Here is a 25624-nt window from a genome sequence, read left to right as displayed (position 1 = left end):
GTACATCACTGTCACATCTCCCTCATCAGCCACACCTGCAGCCACTCTCCAATCAGTGCCATATATAAGCCACTGGTCCACACTCACTCGTTGCCAGATTGTCCTCTCTTTTCTGCATGACTCTCCAGCGTGCCCTGTTCTGCCTGCCTACCCGATATCGACCTGTTTTGTCTTAGGCCTGCGTCCCAGCCCTGGTAACCTTGCCTGCTTTCTGCCTTTGACTATGAGCCTGTTTGCACTGCCTTCTTGGCTTCGACCTGGAGAGTTCCTGACCAACCCAATCTGCCTCAGCCCTGGAAAACCTGACCGCCTTCAGCCCCCGACCAGCCGTTCACATCTCAGCCCTGGAGAACCGAACCACTGTCTGTCCCTGACAATGAGCTGTAGCCATCGCCATCTCGGCTACAGGCCTAGGAGCCTCTCGACCCGTCACCAGGCAGTCTGGCTGCCTCAGCGGCAGAGGCCCAGCAGGCCACAGAGGCTCCTGCGGCCTTTAACCCTAACTGTGCTGCACGTGGGTCCTTTCTGGAAGCGTGACAATCACATATCATCCATACACAATTTCCCTTTAGACACAACAAACATTTCCCATCCACACCACATCTTTTGTACAGTAAGCACATAAATCACACAAGGTGCAAAAACAAACACCCCTAAGCACACTGGAACCCACCCCTTGCCCTGTGCTCCATAAAAACCACCCCTGCAGTGGCACACGCCTCCGCTGAGGTGCAACGAAGCTGGACCGAGTGTGTTGTCAATCCTAGTGAGTCCAAGTGAGATAATGTGTGTGTATGTAGGTCCAGAGTCTTTAGCCGTGAGCAGATGAAGAGTGGGGTGCGTAGTGGGTACGTTACTACACGCTGGGATGATAGGCAGGAGTGGAAACTGTCACAGGTGAGTTGTGGCTGAGGCGAGTGAGAGCCGTGGTGCACTGCGTTCTTGACGCCAGCGCACAGCTCACGTCACCTGTGGCATGAGCCATCCCAGTGAAATGGTCTGTGGCCATTAATATGTCCACACTCCTTCCTTTAGAATCCTCTGCAGACCAGAAATCCAGACAGACTACCTTCAAGGGGCTTGTGGGCTTGATACTTAAGGCTTGGCTTTTCCTTTAGGCTCCAGGGTCTTACTGACAACACAATGCTTGCAAGTCTTGATGTACTCTCTGACATCGCACTCCATATCAGCCAGAAAGAACATCTGCCGAGTCAGATACAAGGTCCTGCTCTGGCCTTGGTGCCCAGCATCATCATCAATGTGTGTGTGTCCGCGCTGCACAGGGTCTCTGATGCGTTAGCACAGTAGGACTGGGTGGTAGTGCTTGTAGTTAGTGTATGCTGTATGCTGCCTCTGTTTGATACTTTCTGCTTTCAGCTACTGCCGCCGGCTAGCCCCCTTCACTGAGTTAAAAGAGGAGTCATGCGTGTAATTCTCCTCTTGCAGGTACATAGCCTCTCTACCACCAAGACTCCTACAGTGCCTCCCTGCAGTCACACACGTAAAATGTACCTCACGGTCCCAGGCTAAACTGTAGGAGATCTTGGAGCTGCAGTGGTCCCCAGAGGTCTTATGTGCAGGCCCATGTGGAGTGGACACGCCCTGGTATTGACCAACCACTGTCCCACTGCCTTATGGGTAAGTCTCTTCCCTTGCCACTGGATGACACCATTCTATAGTCAAGAAGTACTACCAAGGCTAGAACGCCCCCTGTGGCACTTGAAAAACTTCCTTGCGCAGGTCTCCAGTTTTGGCTGCGGTGACATACCATCTGAACCATATAATTCTGGACCTATTCCTCAACAACAACCTCCACCTCCACACCAAGGTTGCCATCTACCAGGCTGTCTGCCTCACCACCCTCCTCTACAGCTGGAAACCATGGGTCATCTTCAGCTGTCACATCAAGTCCCTGGAGTGCTTCAGCTCCACATTGGGTGGCCTCAGCGCATCCTGGGGCTCACCTGGCAAGACAGTGTGCCTCACACTGAAATACTTTAGTTTAGACCAACTGCAGAAGTACTGAGGCCACAATCACCCAGCCCTGCACTCTGTGGTCAGATGCCCCAAGACTGACTGCCCCACAGAGTGCTCTACGGCCAGTTACATCATGGCTGAGGCCTGGCAAGGGGGCAGAAGAAGAGGTACAAGGACCAGCTAAAACCTACCTACGAAAGTGTGGTATCATTTCTCTGCTGATCCTAAAGCTCCTTAAGTAAGAAGACAGGTAGTGTGCTTTGGCCTGATGGGACAAGTTGCTCCAGATCCTGCATGAGATAAGAGACCATCCTTTGTCTGGATCCTTGATCCCACTCAACATGTCCTGCCAACACTGCCGACACCTCACCATCAGTCTTGGAGCAGCATTCCAAACTCTTTGACGAAAGTGGGTGTTTAACACTCTGGTGGTTGGCACCTGCCATGAACACCTTTTGAGCCACACTGTCTTTAACTTGTTGAGACTCATTCAAAATCTCCGCATATGGCTCCTTCATGAGCCTTAGGCAGAAACAGGTTTGCGCGAATGGCATTAGTAACAATGTTCTTACTACCAGGTATATATTTGATGTTAAAGTTATATGGTGACAACTAGGCTACCCATCTTTGCTCACATGCGTCGAGTTTGGGTTTCATGAGGTTGTATGTCAGTCGATTATTGTCTGTTCAAACAGTAAATGTTTGTCCTTTTAGCAATGGCTAAATGTGTTGCAGACAGACCACTTCAATGCCAAGACCTCTAGGCGATGTGCAGAATTGTTGCACTGAGCACGGGTCAATGCCTTGCTGGCGAAGGCAATAGGACGTACATGTACACGTACGTGATCATACCCAAAAATGAATTGATCTTTCTTTGGGATGGTGTAGTGCCATCTTCCATCATAAGGTCAAACTCAGACATGGAAGCGATTGCCTCGACCTTATCTGGGTCAGTAGACACACCAATTTGTTCACAATATGACCCAAGAATTTCACACTTCTCCTCAATAGATGTATTTGTGAATATTCTCAGTCATCCAGGTCATTGTAATTCTCAAAAATGATCAAACTAGGCAACTGGACTCTTGTAAGTGAAGACATTTTACCTCTCATCCAAGAAGCTTCTTCAGTTCAAAAATTCTGGTGGAAAGTATCAGGTATATAACCACCCAAGGGAGTTATAATAAAATGTTGATTTGTCTAAAGCAGACGACTCCGGTTGATCTCTTCTCATCAACGGACCCGGAGTAAGTCGGCGTACTTCAACAATTTGGGGGCTCGTCCGGGATGAGAGTGAGGTCTTATTTGGGCTGTTTTGACTGAGCACAAAGGACACCACAAACTCTGGTCGACCAACAGAAAACAGTAAGCAGAAACCTGTTACAACAAATTCTGCACATTTGCGAATTTTACCAAATTAAGAGTTTACAGTGTCCTAGTGTTCAGTTCCAAATTATGGAGTCTATGGTGAAGAATGAAAAGAGTGAATAAGAGTTGATATTGTCCTTGGTTTGGCAACCCCACTATTCTCTGATGAGGGAATAGGGCCTTGGGTTAAAGTCCTAGAAGGTGCTGGGTTAAAGTCCCAGGGAATTCAGGACCCCCGAAATCTATTACATATTTTATATGGTGTGGTCACAGTGGACCAGGAAAATTTTAAGTCTCCCCGAGGGAAAGAGTGATTTGTGTGTCTCAAACATAACGTCTCTGTTTCACAGAAACCTAGCGGTGTAAACAAAGTGAACAGAACCTCACAAGACAATTTTGTTTGACTGGGTCAGTTGCTTGGGTAAACTCCATACAAACTGGCTGGCACGTCTCACTGTTAGGCAGGGACAGATGGACGGAGAAGTTAATAGAGAGATTGTTGATGTTTGGGGCCCGAGGGCTCAATGGAGGCTGCTGGGGCAGCAAATGAAAAATATTTTGGTTTAATTGGGAACGTGGGTTCAGATAAAGACAAAGAAAAGGCAAGAAGTAAGGCAAAGAGAAGGATAGAGGAGGTGTGAAAAGAAAGCAGAGCAGGGAAAGAGGACCAGATGGCACTTGGTAAGTTGTTGTGGGAGAAGGAGAGAGAGAACAGGGAAAAGAGAGATGAGGCCAAAAAGAAGGGTGACCAGGCAGGGCTATTGGAAAGGAAGAAGTGGAGGAAAGAAGAGAAAAGACATTAGGAAGAGAGAAGGGTGTGGTATGGTCTGGCTATGTTTTGTCAGGGAGCTGAACATGCAAATTGAAAAACCCTCCCCACCAAGGATGAAGGAGGAAGACGGTGAGAGAAGAAGGACCTCATAACACTCAACGAGATAGAGCTCAGGAGTGAGGTATCAGGACATGCTATCACAAAATCCAAAACACGACCATCACGTAGTACATGACACTGCGCTGCCACAAACAAGCACCAACACAATACCCCTTGCTGCAAATGGGAGAGGGCAGAGGTGACAAATACAAACCTCTTGCGTTAGGTGATGTGCAATCAATCGCTGATAAAATGCCTCCACCAGCGGAGGGAGGCGGACTCTGGTTGACTAAATTAGATATGTTAACTGCCGGACAGAAACTAGCACTCAGTGATTTCAGAGCTGTAGCATCCCGCTGCATGTTCCGACATGACTTGAAAGACATTGAACTCGACGCTGACATTAGTGAAGACTAGGGGTGCAACGGATCAAAAAACTCACGGATCGGATCGTTTCACGGATCAGAGCCACGGATCAGAGCCATGGATCATTTTTCGGATCAGCAAAAAAAAAAAAAAATAAATAAATAAAACAAGACAAATAAACAACTTTCTTTCATTTATTTTGTAAAACACTTGTTAAATTAAAATATAGAACATCAACTTAAACTGCATAAAGCATAATATCTTCTTTTTAACATAATGAAAAACAACTTAAAGTGCAATAGGGAACATCATCTTCCTTGAAACATGGAGAGTGAAATAAAGCCTATTTTAACACCAAAGAAGAAGAAAAGAAAGAAAGCAAAGCAGCTTAGAATTTCAAATTCTTTTTCAAAAAGACAAGGATGTCTACATTTCCTGGGGAGAGTGTGGACCTCTTTGCAGTCACTATGTCCCCTGCTGCTGAGAACACCCTCTCGGAAGGAACTGAGGAGCCTGGCACAGCGAGATAGCATCTTGCCATCTTGGCAATGTGAAGGTATTTACACTCATTGCTTTTCCACCATGTCAGTGGATCACTATCCACTGTAATGCCGCTTGCCGCCTGGTAGGATGCCACCTCCTCTTTGATGGTGTCAGCAGTAGTCTTGCTGCCCATGTCTTTGTTGGCAAAGGTCTCTCCAAAAAGCTCTGCCATTGCTGACTTCTTTTGTGGAGGAGATGTGTCCAAGTTTGCTCGTGTTAGCTCTGCAGCTTGACCCTGCAGAAAAAAAAAGTTTAAGCCTATGATTTATTTTCATGTTTCACAAGTATGTAAAATGTGGCCAAAACATTTAATAAAAGCCATTATTACTGAAAATATAAAAATTAAATGTATTTAGATTTAAATGTATCATTTTTTAATAATATTCTTTTTCTTTACCTCATCACAGTCTTCAGTGCCCAGATTGCTCACAATCTCAGTGGTGAGGTCACTGTATGTCCTCTGGCGTAGGGCAGGGTCAATGTGAGACAGGGACTTAAACCTTGGATCCAGGGCAGTAGATCTGTGAAGGTAGTCCTGTAGAGTAGAGGGTGAAGTGTATCTGGGCTTCAGGTCCTCTCTAATGGCAGTCTTGACATCTCGAGTGATGGTGCTGTCTTCTACACTTGGAGCCATGGATTGTAGAATCCTTGTTTTCAGAGGCAGGATCATTGACACAGATGGTGAAGTTTCAGTGCTCAGCAGAGATGTAACAGTTTTGAGGGGTTTAAGCACCTGGAGGACCTCCTCTGCCACTCTCACATTATCATCATCACACAGGCTGACGATGTCTTTGACATTTTTCTTTAGGGTGTTGTCGATCAGTGCAGAGTATATAGCTGCCTGCTGCTCCAGATAACGCTCCAACATATCGTAGGTTGAGTTCCACCTTGTTGGGACATCATATATGAGCATGTGAATAGGCAGCTTTAGCATTTCTTGCTTAGTCTTAAGCACATGAGCAGCTGTTGTGCTTCGATGGAAGCAGGAAACCACCTTCCTGATTCTCCCAAGGAGGCGGTCCATCTTATTCACATTGATTCCCTTCTGTGATGCTAAATTTACACTATGTACAAAGCACCCTATCTGTGGGCCCAGTCCTGCCTCATGCACTGCATTTATTTGTTTTTTTGCATTATCAGTTGTGACTGGGATATTAGTACTGGGCCTCGCTATCTTCCATTCTTCCACTGCTTCAGGAAGTACCTGCGCAAGATGAGTGCCTGTGTGACTTTCGTAGAGGGGGCGTGTCTGCAGCACCGGACTTCTCATCTCCCAGTCTGCTGAGATGAAGTGAGCGGTTATCGTCACATAACTGTCAGTTCCCCTGGACGTCCATCCGTCTGTCGTAAGCGCAACAGAGGATGCTCGGTATAGTTCATCCACAACTTTTTTTTTCTCCTGCTCATAAAGTTCTGGCACAATCGTTTCGCTGAAGTGGGTCCGCGACGGGATGTCGTAACGTGGCTCAAGTACTTTCAGCATGTGTTTAAAGCCCTCGTTTTGCACAACTAAATATGGCCTCATGTCTGCAGCTATAAAGACACCGATAGATTTTGTGATGGCTTTAGCCCGGTCAGATTGTGCAGCAAGGGGCTGTTTAAAGGCTGTGGTGATAAGAGTTTGTTGAGCAGCGTTCGTTTTCACTCCTTTCAGTGAAACACCAGGGTGATGTCACTTCAAATGGGTGGCCATGCTCGATGTGTTCGCACTTTCATATGGCTTTCTTGTGCCACAGTGCCTTACACACCGTCACGGTTTTGTCAACTAACCTTTTTCCTTCTTTATAATTGAAGGGGAAGCCAAAATGCTCCCATACGGGAGATTTAAACGATGCGGGGCGCTCGAGCTCTTCAGTTCCTCCGCTCGCCATTACGCTATACTAACAAGTATTTGGATTGAACTGCGTGACCGCGCTACTGATCAAATCAATCTGCGGATCACGTGTGTACCGAACCGAAGATACTGATCCGAACGGATCACGGATCAATGGTGATCCGTTGCACCACTAGTGAAGACCCTGATGACATGCCACTAACAATAATAATAGATCCCTTAGGGCAAGCTATTAGGAGCAAATTTCCACTCCCTAATACGGCTGTCATTCCTAAACTAACCTGGACCTCGTCACAGCATCCTCGAGAATACATAACTCAGTCTAAAGATGAGTGGACCAGACACACCGGGTGCCACCCCAGGAAGACTGGGGTTCAACAGGAATGGTTTTGCAAAGCTGTGTTGGATGGAGTGCCTGAATCGAGAGCCAAAGATGAGGCGAACAAAGAAGAAATTCAGTAAGAGATCTTCAAACACAATTACTGAAGCTGCAGCTGGGAGAGGCGAGACAAAAGGTAAATGACAAAAAGAAATAAGAAACTGTGATGCATAAACAAATAATGTCTAGCAGTTTGCAGAAAATGGCTGGGGAACTGTGTCCCGGCTGCCCCCCTGAACTAGAGACACCAGATCCGTTCCCAGTACCCCTGTGGGCCCCCCAACCGAGACCGCATGGTCCACCAAGGGGACCAGCTGCCCAATGGCGAGCTCAGAACTCGTGGGGAGGATACAGGGGAGGAGCTCGAGGTGGAAGGGGCTGGGCGAGAGGTGGAGGAGGCCGTGGGAGACTGCCTCAGGGACAGCAGGCGGGAGGTGAGTGCTACATGTGTGGACAACTTGGACACTGGGCAAGAGAATGTCACATGCAGGGACCTGCACCCCATGGGCATGGAGGTAGTGGCGGACCACCCAGAGGAATGAGGACCCCTGATCCTCAGGCCGCACTGAGGATCAGATGGAGGCCAGGATGGACAATATTCCCTGATAGGAGAGGACGAGTGGGAGGAGCCCGGCATCTATCAACAACAGTGACACACCCCACAGAGAAACCCAGATGACATAGGTAAGGCAGATCCTTTGTTGTCTCTAAGGGTGTTGGATGACGACCTGTCATTTTTGGTCGACACGGGAGCCACACTCTCAACTCTAAACTCTGAACCACCACAAGAGACTATCTCCTCGAGAACAGTGAACATCGTGGGCTTCACTGGGGTTGGACAGGAACTGCCGGTCACAATACCACTGAAAACTCAATTAGGTAAACAGACTCTTTTGCATTCATTTGTTGTCTCTCCTGGTGTACCTGTTAACCTGTTGGGGCGAGATCTTCTCATCAAACTAGGAACCTCCATCCTGTGCAGTCCGGATGGACTCACTGTGACTCTACCGGATGGAACATGCCTCCGATGTAATACTAACACCCACGGAGCAGGGCAGTACCTTCTTAAGCCACTGGAGGACGAGCTGGTGGACATCTATTGGGGTATGTTACAGCCTGAAACCCCCCCATGTAATAGCCTCCTGTCTGCCTACCTGCAGTGGAAACCCTGGATCTCCCTACTCGAGCCCGACCCACCTCATGTTACCCTCTTCTACGACTGAATGAGCAATGAGTGATATCAGGAAGAATTTGAAGCACACCTAGAAGGTAAACAATGGCAAATCATGTCACAAAATATTTATGCTGGTCCAGAGGGTGTAGCCGCGGCCACAATCCTCTCCAAAGAACAGATGGTATGGTATCGTATGCAAGATGAAGCAGTTCCACACGTTTCCCTCGCATTACATCCTAACCATCAAGCTAAAGATCTTGGCCCGATGGTCAAAAAAGCTACATCAGCCACCGATTGGATAATTACTCAGATACCTGCTGTCTCGTTCTCACCCACCTGCAAAACCTACTGCATTAACCTAAAAGTAACAGACACAGTTGCACTACAACATGATCACGTTCCTAGAAACCACGGTAGGGAAAAGATGGACCACCCCTCAGTGGAAGAGATGCTATCTACCCTCCCTGAGGAATTGTGGTCCCAAGGGCCCACAGATGTTGGGCTCACTGATTGTCAACCTGTTACATTTTCAGTGGTAGACACCACTCCCTTGTGGATCTGACAATATCCCCACAAACCAGAAGCAGAAGCAGGTATAGCTGACACTATTGCAGGTCTCATCAAATCCGGAAATTAGAACCATCCACCGCCGCATGGAACACTCCCATACTCCCAGTCGAAAAACAAGAGACAGGTAAATATCGCATGGCACATGATCTAAGAGCTATAAATGAAATTCTGACCACAGCCACCATTCCTGTGCCCAACCCCTATGTGGCACTCACTAATTTTGACTGCACCAACCATGGTTCACATGCACTGATTTGGCTAACGCTTTTTTCTGCTTACCACTAGCAGACGAATGCAGAGACATTTTCTCCTTTACCTACAGAGGACAACAGTGACGATACACCAGGGTACCACAAGGATTTGCTCTATCACCAGGACTATTCAATCAGGTACTAAAACAAGCCCTGGATGGTTGTCCGCTTCCTCCGGACACCACTCTAATCCAGTATGTAGATGATCTCATTGCAGTACCGACACCAGCAGCGTGCCTGGCCGCATCAAAGGCTGTCCTCATCCGATTGGCTGGACGCGGTTTTAAGGTCAGTACAAACAAACTCCAAGCGGTCAGGACGCAAGTTACCTTTTTAGGCAGAGTACTCTCGCAAAAAGGAGCTGGCATGTTGCCTGCACATAGATCTACCATTCTGCATCACCCAAAGCCCATGACTGTAAAGGAAATGTTGTCGTATCTCGGTCTGAATGGGTACAGTCGCAATTACATTCCTGATTATACGGGCATGACACAGGCTTTCCGTAACTTGTTTAAAGAACATGGCATGCGTAACATCAATGCTAAACTAAATTGGACCAAAGACACCGAGTCAGTCTTCATACAACTCAAACAGAAACTAGCACAGGCCGCAGACCTGGCCCAACCTGACTACGAGTCTCCATTTTTCCTCGATATTTCTGAAGCAGAAGGAGTGGTTAACGGTGTTCTGTTTCAGAAAAAAGGGGGAGAAAGGAGCATACTCGTGTACATCAGCATAATGCTAGACTCGATGGAAAAACGACACCCAAAATGCACACAACACGCAGCAGGGGTAGCAAAACTGATTCAAGAAACAGCACACATAGTGATGGGACACCCCTAAGGGTACTCATGTCACATAGCATTATAGCATATGTCAACTCCCAGACATTCACCCTGACATCACTAAGGCAACAGAGACTCAGTAAAATACTGGAAGCACCAAACATCACATTCACCAATGAAGGAATCAACATGGCGGACTGGATGGGAACCGGACCACTGCATGCATGAGTGTGAACACGAAGCACAAAAGGATGAAAAGGTACGACAAGATCTGAAAGCTCAACCATTAACAATGCTGAAGAAATGTTCACAGACGGATGTTGCTACAAAGATGAAAAAGGTGGACTGAAAGCAGGATACGCGGTGGTGAAGAAGGAAGGACCCAACTGGGGGACAATAGAGGCCCGGCAACTAGAAGGACGGCAATCCGCACAAAAAGCAGAGGTAATGGCTCTCATTGCAGCTCTCAAACTAGGAGAAGGAAAATGAATAAACATCTACAGGTATACGGACTCTGCCTATGCCGCCGGAGCAGCACATGTGGAACTGGGACAATGAATCAGAGCAGGATTCCTCACGGCAGGTAAAAACCCATTAAACACGAGTGGGAAATGAGAGAATTAGCAGAAGCTCTGCAACTTCCCCAGGAGGTGGCTATCATAAAGTGCAAAGGTCATGACAATGCCATTACAGAAGTAGCAACAGGGAACCGAGAACCAGATGCGGCAGCAAAAAGAGCGACAGGTTATCTGCACCAACTACAAATGGTGAGTATGGAAGAAGAACTACAAATGTCTCCACAGGTCACGCTGACTGACATCAGCCGATGTCAAAACGGGGCCTCACCACAGGAAAAGACAACATGGAAACAGAGAGGAGGACTTGAAACTGAGGGGCTCTGGCGAGGGCCTGATGGACGGCTAATACTGCCCCCTGGAATCAGAGAGCGGGCACTGGAAGAAGCACACAGAATCGGTCATGTGGGAGCGGCTCAGATGAATCAAAATCTGAAAGAATGGTGGCATCCGTTTTTATCAGACACAATAAAGAATTGGGTGAAAAGCAGTTTCATATGTTCCCTGTACAACTCTAAGCCAACCATTAAACCCGAGACAGGTATGTTTCCGCTGGAGACCAGGCCAGGCAGGGAGATAGTGATAGACTACACAGACATGGGGACGACGGTCAGAGGGTACAGGTATGTGTTGATGTGTGTGGATGTGTTTTCAGGATGGCCAGAGGCGTGGCCAACAAAGAAGGAGGATAGCAAGTCAGTGGTGAAGTTTTTGATTAATCAATACATTCCTCGGCACAGGTTCCCACAGAAAATTAGATCAGATAATGGGACACATTTCAAAAACCAACATCTACAACAGGTGGAGGCAATGTTGGGGTTGAAGCACTAGTTTGGCACCGTGTATCACCCTCAATCACAAGGTAAGGTGGAAAGAATGAACCAAACCATCAAACAAAGATTGGCTAAAATCTGTGCACAGACAAATTTAAATTGGTTGGATGCTTGGAGGGCACAAAGCATATTTTAATGAACTCCAAGCTCTCATTTCAGATTTCTCCAAACAGGTCCAGGACAAAAGACAGGCGAAGGTCGAGGGCATCCTCCCCACTGCTGACTGGGTCCTGCTGAAGGTCATCAAGCGGAAGTGGTCTGAACCCAGGTGGACCGGTCCATTCCAGGTGACTGAGAGGATGTCCCACGTGGTGCGGCTCAGAGGGAAAGGAGACTCATGGTACCATTGGAGCCAGTGTGCAGCGGCAGAGGAACCAGGCAGATCGGTCCAGGAGATCCACACAGACCTTCAAAGACAGTGCACTGACTTGGCTGAGTCAGAACCAAACCCTGACCTCAACAAAGGGGCAAAATAATCCCCGGTCAGTGGCAAGGTCACAGGGTAGTCGACCCCTGTGACTGAAGAAAGAAGAAAGAAGATACCACCCAGAACAGCTGACAACATAAATGATGGACAATTGATTCTGCTCATCATCCTGTCTGGTCGTATGTTTTACTTTTCTTGCCGCTATGCACAAGTTAGCCCTCACAGGCAGCACTGTGTTTTAATTGCATCAAGCTGAATCAAGTGTATTAAAAGTTTCTTTGCATTCCTCCACTAATTGACGAGCCAGAAGATCCTGAGGAGGAAACTTGATTTTCAACTGTACTAATTAGAGTGATCTCCGAAAGGAGATCAAAAGGGGGAATTGTGAGAAAATGAGCTTTTGATCATGTTCTTTTCATATGGCACCACCATATCAGGAGTTGATTGTGTATAAGTACATATTGTGATTGTTTATATTTAGTTGTGCAGGCTGCTAGTTGCACCCGAACTGTCAAGGCTGAATGACGAAAACAACAGGACAAGAAGATCTGACTGTGCAGGAGGCAGGAGTACTAATCAAGAAGTGTGATATGCATGAGTGTAAAATTACGTATGCAAAAAAGGCGTGGCTTCAAGCATATATTCACTGTTTGTGAATATCTTATTCAGACTCTCTGCTGCACTCTCACGGTGCATATAGTGGGGTCTCCAGATATATCTGTGTCTGCTTTGTTGTGTGAAATAAAGTGTTGATTTGTCTAAAGCAGACGACTCCGGTTGATCTCTTCTCATCAACGGACCCGGTGAAGTCGGCGTACTTCAACACCTGTTAGCTATCAGAACGCATATTTGTAGATACAATTGTACATACAATTGTGTATGTGTTTGATTCATGTGTTAATTCTCTTCTCTCATTTCTTTTATTTATAGACACCCAGACACAACTCAAAACCCACCTCATCCCCGGACTGTATTCACCAGAACTCACACCTAAGCTGCTCACGCCATCCAACAACAACCCCCACCAGGACTCTTCGTCCATGCGGTTGAACCCACCCCCGGCAGACGCTTCGACTCACAGTGGTGTGTATGTGGACAGATATTTCTTCCTCAAGACCAGGGACCCCGTCTCATGCAGCATGTAAAATTTGCCGTCTACCACCTGCTCACCAGAACTGTGAATAAGGTGTGGAAAGATGAGTGTTATGGGTGTCTTGTCAACCACCCGAGCCAGCGTCAACCCAGCTGTCGGGAAGAAGTCCCGGAGTATTTTTTTCAAGCAAAATACGATGCCATCATGAACATGTTGTGGAACGACAACTTCTTGGTAACAATCAGGAGTTACCTGTTTCTGAAACGCATGCTCTGCGACCCTGTGAAAATCGCCGGAGTAGTGGAATCTATAATGGCTGAACTGGTAGAGGTTGACAACTTTGAGGCCATACTCGACAAGCAGAGCGACGCTGTGAGCAAGCATGAAAACTTCTGGTTGATATACGACGAGCGAGTGAAATTCTCAAACACATGGGAGCCCAAACCACCAGCTGCTCGAAAATTGTTCTGATCTGCAGCTGTAACCAGCTTTCACTCTTTTTAAGAATTTTTGTCTTTATAGATTGTATCGACGTGCGTGTGCGCGCCAGTGTTTTAAAATAAATCTTTGATGTTTAACCAACACATGATCATTTGCGGTTAGTCTTGACCATGAACACCATACTGCACAATACGACCCCTCGCACCCAGGGGATCTTGGGAGTATAAACAGTCTGCGTAAGGCAGCTAGCGAGACAGGGGCTGCTACTCCTGACTTGGACACTGTTAAAACTTTTTTAGTGGGCCAGGACGCCTACACACTCCACGCCAGGGCTTTTAAACACTTGCGCCATTATAGAGTACTGGTCAGTGGTACTGACAAGCAATTTCAGGCTGATCTGGTGGATATGGGCGAGTATTCTGAAGACAATAACGATGTGAGATATTTGCTGACGTGTGTAGACGTGTTCACTAAATATGCGTGGGTCCGGTGTCTAAGATCTAAAAGCAGGGCAAGTGTGACAAAGGCGTTTGCTGACATTTTGAGCAGTGGACCCGTCCCTGTAAAACTCCAGACAGATGCGGTAACAGAGTTTTACAATAAACACTTTCAGAGGCTGATGAAGACACATAACATCGTACATTTTGCCACCCTGAACAAGACCAAGGCTAGTGTTGTGAAGCGGTTTAACAGAACCTTGAAGACACCTATGTGGAGGTATTTAACATCTGTTAATTCAAGGAGATATGTGGACATGATCCAGGAGCTGGTCAATGCGTACATCAAGTCTTATCACAGATCAACTAAAATGGCTCCTTGTGATGTGAACAGTGAAAATGAGGACATAGTTCTTCACAGCTTGTACAAAACAAGACCAAATTCCAAAGTCGCACCTTTAAAATGTAAAGTGGGGGACACAGTGCGAATATCAAAGCTGCGAGGCGTGTTTAGAAAGGGTTATGAACAGACTTTTACAGATGAACACTTTACCGTGACAGAGCACGTGGCCAGAGACCCGCCCGTATACAGATTAACAGACATGGCGGGAGAGCCGGTTAGAGGAACATTTTATGCTCAGGAGCTGCAGCATGTGATAGTGGATAAAAACAAATGCTTCAAAATTGAGAAAATACTGTCCCGAAAAAAAGAGGCGGGCAAAAACATGGTTCTGGTAAAGTGGTTTGGGTGGCCTGAGAAATGTAATAGCTGGGTTGATGCCCGTGATATCGTTGATGTATGTCAGAGCCACATCACAGTGTTAACTGAGATGGATAAAAAGAACAGGTTCTACATCACGCTGCTTAGTAATGCATCAGCACACGTTTATCCAAATAAGATATGGAACTACAGGACAAAACTGGCCAGGACTATTGTTTTAAATGAGCCATATGAGGTGGGTGTTATTGAAGTACAATACCCCAGAATTTGGGCTTGTTTTCCCGCCTCCGACGTCGTCATCACCGTGACGACGACTAATCATGTGACAAAGACTGTGGAATCAAAAGACATTATGCTAACAGTGGGACATTATGATTCAGTCTCTGGAATTTTAAAAGAAGTTAACGCAAAGCTCGCCACCCACACCACATATGGGGTCATACACTTTGTGTACAACAACATCAGCAATAGGGTTTACATCAGGTGGTTTGAACCGTCTACTAACAAAACGCAAGATGCTACTCAAATGACCACCGTCACGCTGCACGGGCGACTAGCTGAAATACTGGGTTTTACCCCAGGTGAGGAGTTTGAGATTTATTCGCCAATTGGTCCTATAAAACATATAGCCCCCTTCCCCACAGACATCCATGGGGGGGCGATACAATATTTTTATTTATAGCGATATCGTAGATTACCAGCTGTTTGGCGACAGCTCTTGAGGTGTATAAATGTTTCTGACAAGCCCCGACACATGCCCACATTGACTTTTGACAAGCCGCACTACACATCGCTCTCCAAATCTATGATAGACGATGTGGAGATATCTTTCAAAAACGATCAAAACGAGCACATACCGTTTATGTACGTGAAGGCGATTGTGAAATTACACTTTAGACCTGTGAAGAACAATTTTTAAATAAGATTGCAGCATTATATGCCCCTCACGTGAGCGACGATGGGCGATATATGACATATTACATGAACCAGGCAGGTGGGGCTATGCCGGGTTTCATAAGGACGAGCACCCAATATGGTAACGGTCTGGGGGGGGATGTTTCGCAGCTTCTTCAGGATGGCCCTGCCACTGCTGCGAAGGGGTTTAAATATAGCAAAACCTCATTTAAAGAACAGCAGCCACCGGCATTATGGGAGATGTGGTTTCAAACATAGCGAGAAGTGCCTTCAAACATAGCGAGAAGTGCCATGCCGGGGCATCAGGAAGGAAATGGGCGAGACCGAGAAAAAAGACCCCCCCAGTGTCACTGCCCCTAAAAAGAAGAGACGAAGTAACACACCTGCCAAAACACATAGTCGTTCCAGAAAGAAGGCAGCACCCAAGAGGAGAAGAACATCATCAGCTAGCGGCAGACCAGCGAAAAGAGACATATTTTAACAAAATGTCGCTGATTCACACCCAGTCAGGAGAGTGTGTGAAAACCAAGCTCAACCTGTTCACAGTCCCATACACGCAGACGTCTATTGAGAAATCTACATATGTGGAGGTAGCACCAGTCTCAGCTCTCACAGAGAATGGCCCCTGGAGTTCTATATTTCAGCATGCGGCGAGGATTACCTGGATTTGAACGACTCATATCTACACATGAGTGCTAATTGCTTATTCTTTGAAAAATTACCTTACCAAACTACATATCTATTTGCTTTATTTAGCCTAACTTTAAAGACTATCTGTCTTATAATGACAGCCTTTATTTTTGTAAACTCTCCACTCTAAGCTAGCAATGGCTTCCCCCACTCGCTCTCCTCTCTCCTGCTCAGTGTGCCACATGTTTAGTTACTCCTCAGCCTCCTTTAGAGATACGGATACATGTGTTAAGTGTAGTTTGTTTGTAGCATTGGCAGCGAGGCTTAGCGAGGTTGAATTGGACCTGCGGCAGCTCCACACCGATGGATCCAATCAATTAGCCGCTAGAGCTAGCCAGTCCCCGTTAGCTGGTGCGGACCATCTTAGCTTAGCCCCAGCTAGCGTTCCCCCGGCAGCTCCCGAGCAGCCGTGAAACCAGGGCGGCTGGGTGACTGTCCGAAGGAAGCATAGTCCGAAGTAGAAGCCTCCTGTCAGTGACCAACCACCGCTTCACATCTCTAACAGGTTCTCCCCACTCGGCGACACACCCGCAAAAATCTACTCTGGTAATTGGAAGTTCCATAATGAGAAACGTGAAATTAGCGACACCGGCAACCATAGTCAAGTGCATTCCAGGGGCCAGAGCGGGCGACGTCGAGTCAGATTTAAAACTGCTGGCTAAAAGAAAGGCTAAAAGTAAACGTAAATACAATAAAATCATTATTCACGTCTGCGGTAATGACATCCGACTACGCCAGTCGGAGGTCACAAAAATTAATATTGAGTCGGTGTGTACATTTGCGAAGACGATGTCGGATTCCGTAGTGTTCTCTGGACCCCTGCCGAACCGGACCAGCGACGACATGTTTAGCCGCATGTCATCGTTCAACCGCTGGCTGTGGAGGTGGTGTCCAGCAAACCAAGTGGGCTTCATAGATAATTGGAAAACGTTCTGGGGGAGACCTGGTTTGATTAGGAGGGACGGCATCCATCCCACATTGGACGGAGCTGCTCTCATTTCCAGAAATATGGCCCAGTTTATAATAGAACCAAAACCCTGACAACCCAGAGTTCAGACCAGGAAGCAGAGTTGCCATCTTACACGCTTCTCTGCAGGTCCATTAGGGCACTTACCCACCCAAAACTACATAGAGACTGTGTCTGTCCCCCAACCACATCAGTTTACTCATTCCAATTCTACTGTAGAGGAGTCAATCAGAAAAATCTAATCAAAAATAACACAACCACTAAATTAACTAAAAAAAATCTAAAAATTAGATGTGTACTTTTACATATCAGATCTCTGACGCCAAAAACTGAATTGGTAAATGAACTGATATCTGACAATTGTATCGACCTGCTCTGTCTCACTGAAATCTGGCTGCGTGATGATGTTAGTCTAAATGAATCCACTCCTCCCAGTCACATTAATCCTCACATTCCTAGAGGCTCTGGCCGAGGAGGTGGAGTTGCTGCCATTTTTGACAGACGTTTAGTAATGAATCCCAAACCCAAAATAAGTTTCAATTCATTTGAAAGCCTGATTCTTAGTTTGTCTCATCCAGCCTGGAAAACAATACAGCCACTCTTACTTATTATTATGTACCGCCCTCCTGGTCCTTACTCTGAATTCTTATCTGAATTCTCATAGTTTATATCAGTTTAGTTCTCAAATCAGATAAAGTCATTATTGTAGGTGACTTTAATATTCATGTGGATGTTGATAACGACAGTCTGGGTGCTGCATTTATAACTCTTCTAGACACAATTGGTTTCCATCAGTCTGTTCATGAACCGACTCACCGCCACAACCACACCCTCGACCTCATCCTAACATATGGAATTGAAGTTGAACATCTAGTTGTATTTCCACAGAACGCTTTTATCAGACCATCAATTAATCACTTTTGAATTTATTCTAATCAACTACACTCCACTAAGGAAAACAGTGGTTTCCAGATGTTTATCTGATCAGGCTGCAACTAGATTTAAGGAAGCGATTCCATTGGTGCTTAATTCAGTGTCATGGCCCATTGTTACAGAGGAAAATGTTGTCAACCTTAGTCCCTCCCAAATTGATCATTTTAACGATAGTGCAACAGGCACCTTAGGATCAACTTTGGACTCATTTGCCCCACTAAAAACTAAATCTATAAATCCAAGGAAACAAGCACCTTGGTACAATTCAGAAACCAGACAGTTTAAACAAAAAACCCAGGAACTACAGAGAATATGGCGCTCCTCCAAACTGGAGGAGTCTCATATAATCTGGCAAGACAGCCTTAAAAGTTATAAGAATGCCCTTCGTACAGCGAGAGCAGCCTACTACTCGACACTAATAGAGGAACACAAGAACAACCCAAGGTTCCTCTTCAGTACTGTAGCCAGACTGACAGAGAGCCACAGCTCTACTGAACGTAGCATTCCTGTTTCCCTGAGCAGCAAAGATTTCATGGACTTCTTTCATGACAAAATTGTCCTTATTAGAGAGAAAATTCACCTCCTCCCGCCATCAGCTGACAACATGGCACCTATAGCCTCAGAAGCCTGAGAGGCTGCTGGAGGACCAGACGTACACTTTGACAGTTTTTCTACCGTTAGCCTTGATGAGCTCAGTTCAATAATTTCCTCCTCTAAACCATCCACCTGTCTTCTAGACCCCATCCCAACTAAGCTGCTTAAGGACTCTTAACCCCTCGTTAGCACCTCTCTCTTAGATATGATCAATGTGTCGTTATTATCTGGTTACGTCCCACTGTCCTTTAAAGTGGCAGTAATTAGACCCCTTCTCAAAAAAGCAACCCTGGATCCAGAAGTTTAGCCAACTACAGACCAATATCAAATCTTCCTTTTCTCTCCAAAATTTTGGAGAAAGCAGTTGCTAAACAGCTGTGAGACTTTCTCCAGAGCAACAGCCTATTAGAGGATTTCCAGTCAGGGTTCAGGATTCATCATAACACAGAAACAGCACTAGTCAAAGTTACCAATGACCTCCTACTAGCATCGGATGAGGGACTGGTCTCTGTACTGGTCCTATTAGATTTTAGTGCAGCTTTTGATACCATTGACCACCATATCCTACGGAGACTGGAAATTCTCATTGGCATTGAAGGAACTGCACTAAACTGGTTCAGGTCATATTTACTAGGTCAATCTCAGTTCGTACTAAGTAATGATTAACCCTCAAAACCACTGCAGTCACTTATGGTGTTCCACAAGGCTCTGTGCTTGGACCAGTCCTCTTCACCCTTTATCTGCTTCCTCTCGGTCACATGATTAGGAAACACTCAATTAATTTTCACTGTTATGCTGACGACACACAGCTGTACTTATCAATGCATCCACATGAAATAAATCAGCTGACTAAACTGGAGGCCTGTCAAAAGGAGATAAAAACTTGGATGACCCATAATTTCCTTTTATTAAACTCTGATAAAACCGAAGTCATTGTCCTGGTCCCAAAACATCTTAGAGACACCCTATCTAATAGGTACCCTATTGGAATGGAATAACCTTGGACCCCAGCACGACCGTAAGTAACCTAGGAGTTCTCTTTGATCAGGATCTGTCCTTTAATGCCCACATGAAGCAAATCTCTAGGACTGCTTTCTTTCATTTATGTAACATTGCTAAGATCAGACACATCCTGTCTCAAAAAGATGCAGAAAAACTAGTCCATGCTTTTGTCACTACCAGGCTGGATTACTGCAATTCCCTCCTATCAGGCTGCACCAGTAGGTCCCTAAAGACTCTCCAGCTGGTCCAAAATGCTGCTGCCCGCGTGTTGACGAGAACTGGAAGAAGAGACCATGTCTCTCCTGTACTGGCTTCTCTGCATTGGCTCCCTGTCAAATTCAGAATAGAATTCAAAATTCTCCTTCTAACATACAAAGTCCTCAACAGTCAGGCTCCTTCATACCTGACAGAGCTCATAGTCCCCCATGATCTAGCTAGAACCCTTCGCTCCCAGGATGCAGGGTTACTGGTGGTCCTTAGAGTCTCTAAAAGAAGAATGGTTGCCAGAGCCTTCAGCTATCAGGCTCCCCTCCTGTGGAACCATCTCCCATTTTCAGTCTGGGAGGCAGGCACCCTCTCGACCTTTAAGAGCAGACTAAAGACCTTCCTTTTTGATCAGGCTTATAGTTGGGCTGCTTAGGTTGGCCTTTAGGTATGCTGCTGCTATAGGCTTAGGCTGCTGGGGGATCTCCCATGGTGCACTGGGCTTCTCTCGACTCCTCTCTGTCCTCCTATATTTGTCATACATAAATCATACTCATACGTATTACTAACTCTTGACCGTAGGTGTGAATGTGAGTGTGAATGGTTGTCTGTCTCTCTATGTTGGCCCTGTGATGGACTGGCGACCTGTCCAGGGTGAACCCCGCCTCTCGCCCGTAGATGCTGGGATAGGCTCCAGCCCCCCCGCGACCCTAACTAGTAAGGAATAAGCAGAAGATGACAATGGATTACTAACTCGTCTTCTTCTCCGGAGCCTTCATGCTCCCCTCATCCCAGATCCCAGGTGCTGCTGGGGGAGGCTGCAGACCTGAAGAGGCTCAAGCTGCCACCCATAGCTCCACCTGCTCACGTCCCTGTCTGTCCAACAGTCTCTTCCCTTTCTCTCTCTCTTTATCTCTGTCCCACTGTTTCCTTCTGCATATCTGTCTTCCTCCATTATCTGTCTTTGTCTCTGCCCCACTCTCCTGCTCTCTTTCCCCCCAACCGGTCAAAGCAGAAGGTCGTCCCCATTGAGCCCGAATCTGCTCGACGTTCCTGCCTGTTAAAAGGAAGGTTTTCATCGCCGCTGCTGCCTGATCTGCTTGCTCATGGAGAATTGTTGGGTGTAAATTCATTGAAGGAGTGTGGTTCTAGACCTGCTCTAGTTGTAGTGTCATGAGATAACTTTTGTTGTGATTTGGCGCGATATAAATAAAACTGACTTGACTTGACTTGACTCAGTCATTGAGATATCACTCAGTAGACAGGTGCTACTGGCCTACTACTGAGAACCATGAACACAGCTGAGCTGACCGGAGTTGTTTAAAATATACTGAAGAGAGACCAGTGTTTTTTAGGTGTACTGGCGTGTGATGAGCTCCCGAAAAGGAAAATACCGTGGTTCCCTGCAAAGACGATTGTGAACACAGATCCGTCACATCTGCCTGGAGAGCATTGGCTTGCTCTTTACATCACAAAAGACAAGAACAGATGCTTTTTCGACAGCTTTGGGAAGACACCTGATATTTTTGCCTCTGAGATAAACACTTTCTTATGGAAAAACTCTCCAGCTGTGTCTTATTAAATATAAACAGGTTCAAAGCCATCGGGCTGTCTCCTGTGGCCAACACTGTGTGTTTTTTCTTTACCACATGCAGAAAGGAATGTCTTTTGATAGAGTGTTAAAAATGTATACAGATAATTTACTGCGTAAAGATGCTATGTTGTGTAAGTTTGTAGACACTATCAAACCTGTAGCTGTGTGCCACGGCCATGATTTTACATGTGTGCAGTGTGGAAAATTAAAAAATAAAAACACAAGAAATTGGTATGCTCTTAAGCGTATTTTATTCTCAAAGAAAACATTATAACATATGCACCAGCATTTATTTTTTGTAAAAACATACAAGGCAAAACGTGTGATAAGTGAAAAATCATGGATTTACATCAACCAAAAAGCTTTTAAAATAAGCCGGTATAATGCATGTATTGACGACAATAAAATGAAAAAAAAGAAAAGAAAAGAATAATGCAGACATCAATTCCATTAGCTCTTCCACAATGATCAAATAGCTTTTTAAAAATAAGCCTGTATAATGCATGTATTGACAACAATAAATTAATGAAAAAAAGAAGAACTAAACATCAACAGGTCTCCCACAACTCGTCACCCAACATTGTTCTCTTGCTGCCTCTTACAACAACAGGTGTTGAATAGGTAATGCTGACATCGTCTGCGTGTTTTATGTCACTGACAGCAGTTCAGCAGTAGGAGGTTTCTTTGAACGCGTGAAAACGTCATGACTTTTTGTTTTCTCATCTTTTTTTAGGCACGTAGACGACCATCTTCTCAGCCAAAAGATTGCTTCTGAGTCTCAAATGATCAGGGGTCTTTGCTTTATAATCTATGAACAGGTACCCGTAAGCGGCGGGTGTTTACTGGAAACATCTGTCTCCCTAATAATGAGGTTTGATAATGGTCCCTGGGGTTTTTGAAAAGGACCAGATAGTTGGTGTTCAGGCTTATGATCCTGCTGGCTTTGCCTTGGATAAACAAATTTTGCACCAGATATATGCAGCTAAGATTTCAATGATGTACATATTTTGTAAAAACATTTTGAACTTCCATATTACCACTGGCGTCATTCATCAAGTCGTCAATAATTAGTCGATTATTTTTTTCAGGCGGTAGTAGTGAATCGTCACACAGAGAGTCCAGTAAACCCTTCACAAAGTTTCTCTCTCTGAGTTTTAAGAGTTGGTCGTACAGCGGCTGCCAACATGAAGAAATGTAAACGACGTTGTCTATAGGGTGTGAAATAATCTGTTGCACATTTTCTATAATATCTTTAACAAAAAAAGTTTTTCCACAATTGGATGGGCCGCTCACCACCATGCTAAAGGGGTGTTTTAACCAGGGGTCAAAACCAGAATCCATTTTTAAAAACCGTATGGCAGAGTGGTGTAATCGGGAAACACTCGGCGCTTGTTATAAACTACCTGAACTATTTTAACTCCTGTGTCATTTTTAAGGTGGAATCGTTTTTTTATCGCGCTTGATCGTATCCGACACAGCTGTCAAGTGGGCGTCTGTGTTTTTATTGGCTACGAATGATTGAACCAAGCCCTTCAGGGATTGGGGGGTGACGGTTTTGGAGTTGACAGAGTTTAATGTCACACCCTTGCATTTAACAGCGGTCTTGCCACGGTGTGTTTGGTACGCGTAACACTTGGGCCCTCCAGACACAACCTCTGTGATAAAATCCCCATCCTCTAACTCATCTGTTACATCACCCAGATACGGACCTGTCGGGGGGACCCACTCCCTGGTTGCGATGTGAAGATCACAGTGTCTGTGTTGCAGTCAAGCACGCGCTCCTGCAGCTTGTCAAGCAGGTTGTAGAGCTCGAGGCGTGCATGCATGGTGGTCATGGCGCCTATGAACACATTCACGGCTTTCACCCGAGCCCCCACACCATCGGCGTGTGACCATTGCACCATCGCAACGTCGTCAGAGATAAAACAAAACTGGCTCACTTTGTAATGATCACTAAACATGAGCTGGGTGAACCTCTCGGGCTCTGGTATCAGCTCACATGTGGCCATGTTACAATGCATGCTAAAACGGCCCCAGAGCGAGTTGAGGAGGAGTTTGTTACAGCTTCTGACTGCTTTGTTGACACAGATTTTGGCCGGGTCAAGTCTGATACCCTCCTTTTCATAATAGTCGGCTATGTATTTCTCACATTCCTGAGGTGTTGTGGCGTGTTTGGGGTAGCCTGAGGCTTCCTGTTTGCATTTCAGGAAGGTCTTGACATATTCTTTAAACAGTGTGTCTGTCTTGTCCGGAAAGTGCTGGACCTCATCAATGTGCAACAAACGATACCCCTTTTCAAGAGCTTTGTGGAGTTCAAAAGAGACCCACGTCCCAAACAACTGACGCTCTGTGTCACTACGTCTGCACTCGTCTGACTGATTTAGCTCTTCAGCACAGGTACGGCATAGCGGGAACATGAGCTTGGCGTGAGCCTTGTATGGGAGGACAGGGTGGTAGAGCTCCCGCAGCAGCAGCACAACACATTTAATGAGACCAAAATAGTTTTCAATGTCATCAAAGTTGTTGTGAATAATTTGCAGATGGCCCACAGGGTATTGTTTTTTAGACTGCACTGTGGGGTAAAGGCTGGTGAAGTCGTAGTAATGAATTTTTTCACCTTCCACGCACTGGTGGTACAGTTTCATTGCATTTGTACAGCCCCCAACCAATGCATCTCTAGGGTTTAGATGTTCGGGTTTTCTGTACGTGGATAGAAAACCTCTAACGGCCTGGTCAGATCTACACAGTGCACTCCACTCACACCTCCACATCACAACCACTCTCAAGCCATACTGCATTCTCAGGGCTGTCACACTCAGAAAACGGGTGGAAGAGTTCACCGTAAGAAATTTTGGATGCTGGGTTCTTCTCGCTCTCCACATGACACTTGACACAGTCGTGGTAAAGACAACCAGCAAATTCATAACACATCTTCGTAGACTCACAGAAACCATCAAATGGTCCGATCTTCCGCTTGCCCGCGTTAAGAGCGTGTTGGATGTGTATGTTCTCAGCGTGCATCACATACTGTATGGAGGCGTTAGAGCAGGTCTTATTTTGTGTCACATATGTGCCATCGTATGTCAGAGCCACTGTGTCGTGGGGTAAGAATAGTGTTTTATAAAGTTCCATGCAGCTGACAAGCAACCAGAGGTCAGACCAGCAGGCAGAGCTGCAGTTTAACACGCCCCTTTGCTGGTTCCTTTGTGTTGTCACCCACCCAGCCTATAAAAACTGTGTCTGCCCCGAGGCTTTATAAGCCTGCACCCAAATCTGGAGGAGTAATTTATAGCAACTTAGTTCAAATTAAAACAACTGCTCCAGCAAATCAACCCAATACAACTATTAAATGTGGTTTGCTTAATATTCGATCTCTCGCATCCAAGTCTCTCCTAGTGAACGATTTAATTACTAATTATCAGATTGGTGTATTAGCACTCACTGAAACCTGGGTGCAGCAAGATGAGTATGTTAGTTTAAATGAATCTTCCCCTCCTGGTTACATTAACTACCATGTACCTCGCACCACTGGCAGAGGAGGAGGAGTAGCTGCAATTTATCAGTCAAATTTGGTGCTTAACCCTCGACCTAACAGTTCATATAACTCATTTGAGAGCCTTACTGTCAGCTTTTCCCACCCAGACTGGAAAGCAGAGAAACCACTCTTACTTGCTATGGTGTACCGTCCTCCTGCACCTTATTCTGAGTTCTTAGAAGAATTCCCTGACTTTCTGTCTAACTTGGCATTGAACTCAGACAAAGTCATTATAGTGGGTGACTTTAACATCCATGTGGACGTCAATGATGATTCTCTGGCCACTGCGTTTAAGTCGCTTCTTGATTCTGTTGGCTTCTGTGAGAGGGTAAACAAACCCACTCACACTTTTAATCACATCCTTGATTTAGTACTCACTTATGGAATAGAAGCTGACCGCATCATAGTTCTTCCTCAGAACCCTGTCTTGTCTGATCACTCCTTAATTACATTTGAATTTACTTTAACAAATTATATCCTACCTGGGAAAAAGTCCCGCTTCAGTAGATGTCTATCTGACACTGCTGTTTCTCGATTTAAGGAGC

General features: G+C 45.8%; 2 protein-coding genes across 2 annotated transcripts; one reads left to right on the top strand and one right to left on the bottom strand.

Moving 5' to 3' along the window:
- Positions 1 to 4970: 4970 nt before the first annotated feature.
- Positions 4971 to 6208, bottom strand: LOC147241208 (E3 SUMO-protein ligase ZBED1-like). Its single transcript, XM_086192793.1, has 2 exons — positions 5523 to 6208; positions 4971 to 5360 (listed from the first exon to the last, which is right to left on the bottom strand). The coding sequence occupies exons 1-2, from the start codon at positions 6147 to 6149 to the stop codon at positions 4971 to 4973; spliced, it is 1017 nt and encodes a 338-aa protein (XP_086048919.1). The 5' UTR covers positions 6150 to 6208.
- A 1423-nt stretch (positions 6209 to 7631) lies between these two features.
- LOC147241207 (uncharacterized) lies at positions 7632 to 9182 on the top strand. Its single transcript, XM_086192791.1, is given in 2 exon segments — positions 7632 to 7853; positions 8004 to 9182. Coding segments are annotated over 2 exon segments (1293 nt in total). The 3' UTR covers positions 9075 to 9182.
- The last annotated feature ends 16442 nt before the right edge of the window (positions 9183 to 25624 follow it).

The sequence above is a fragment of the Aulostomus chinensis genome, chromosome 22, assembly GCF_037954235.1.
Source record: "Aulostomus chinensis isolate RoL2024-O1b breed Wild chromosome 22, RoL_Achi_v1.0, whole genome shotgun sequence".
NCBI lineage: Eukaryota > Metazoa > Chordata > Actinopteri > Syngnathiformes > Aulostomidae > Aulostomus > Aulostomus chinensis.
Note: the sequence above shows the minus strand (reverse complement) of the source record. Positions and strands in the feature narration are given on the sequence as shown.

Coding starts and splice junctions, on each gene's coding strand:
- LOC147241208 (XM_086192793.1), bottom strand. CDS start 6,149: ATGGACCGCCTCCTTGGGAGAATCAGGAAGGTGGTTTCCTGCTTCCAT. Junction 5,361..5,522: donor GCACTGAAGACTGTGATGAG/GTAAAGAAAAAG, acceptor TTTTTTCTGCAG/GGTCAAGCTGCAGAGCTAAC.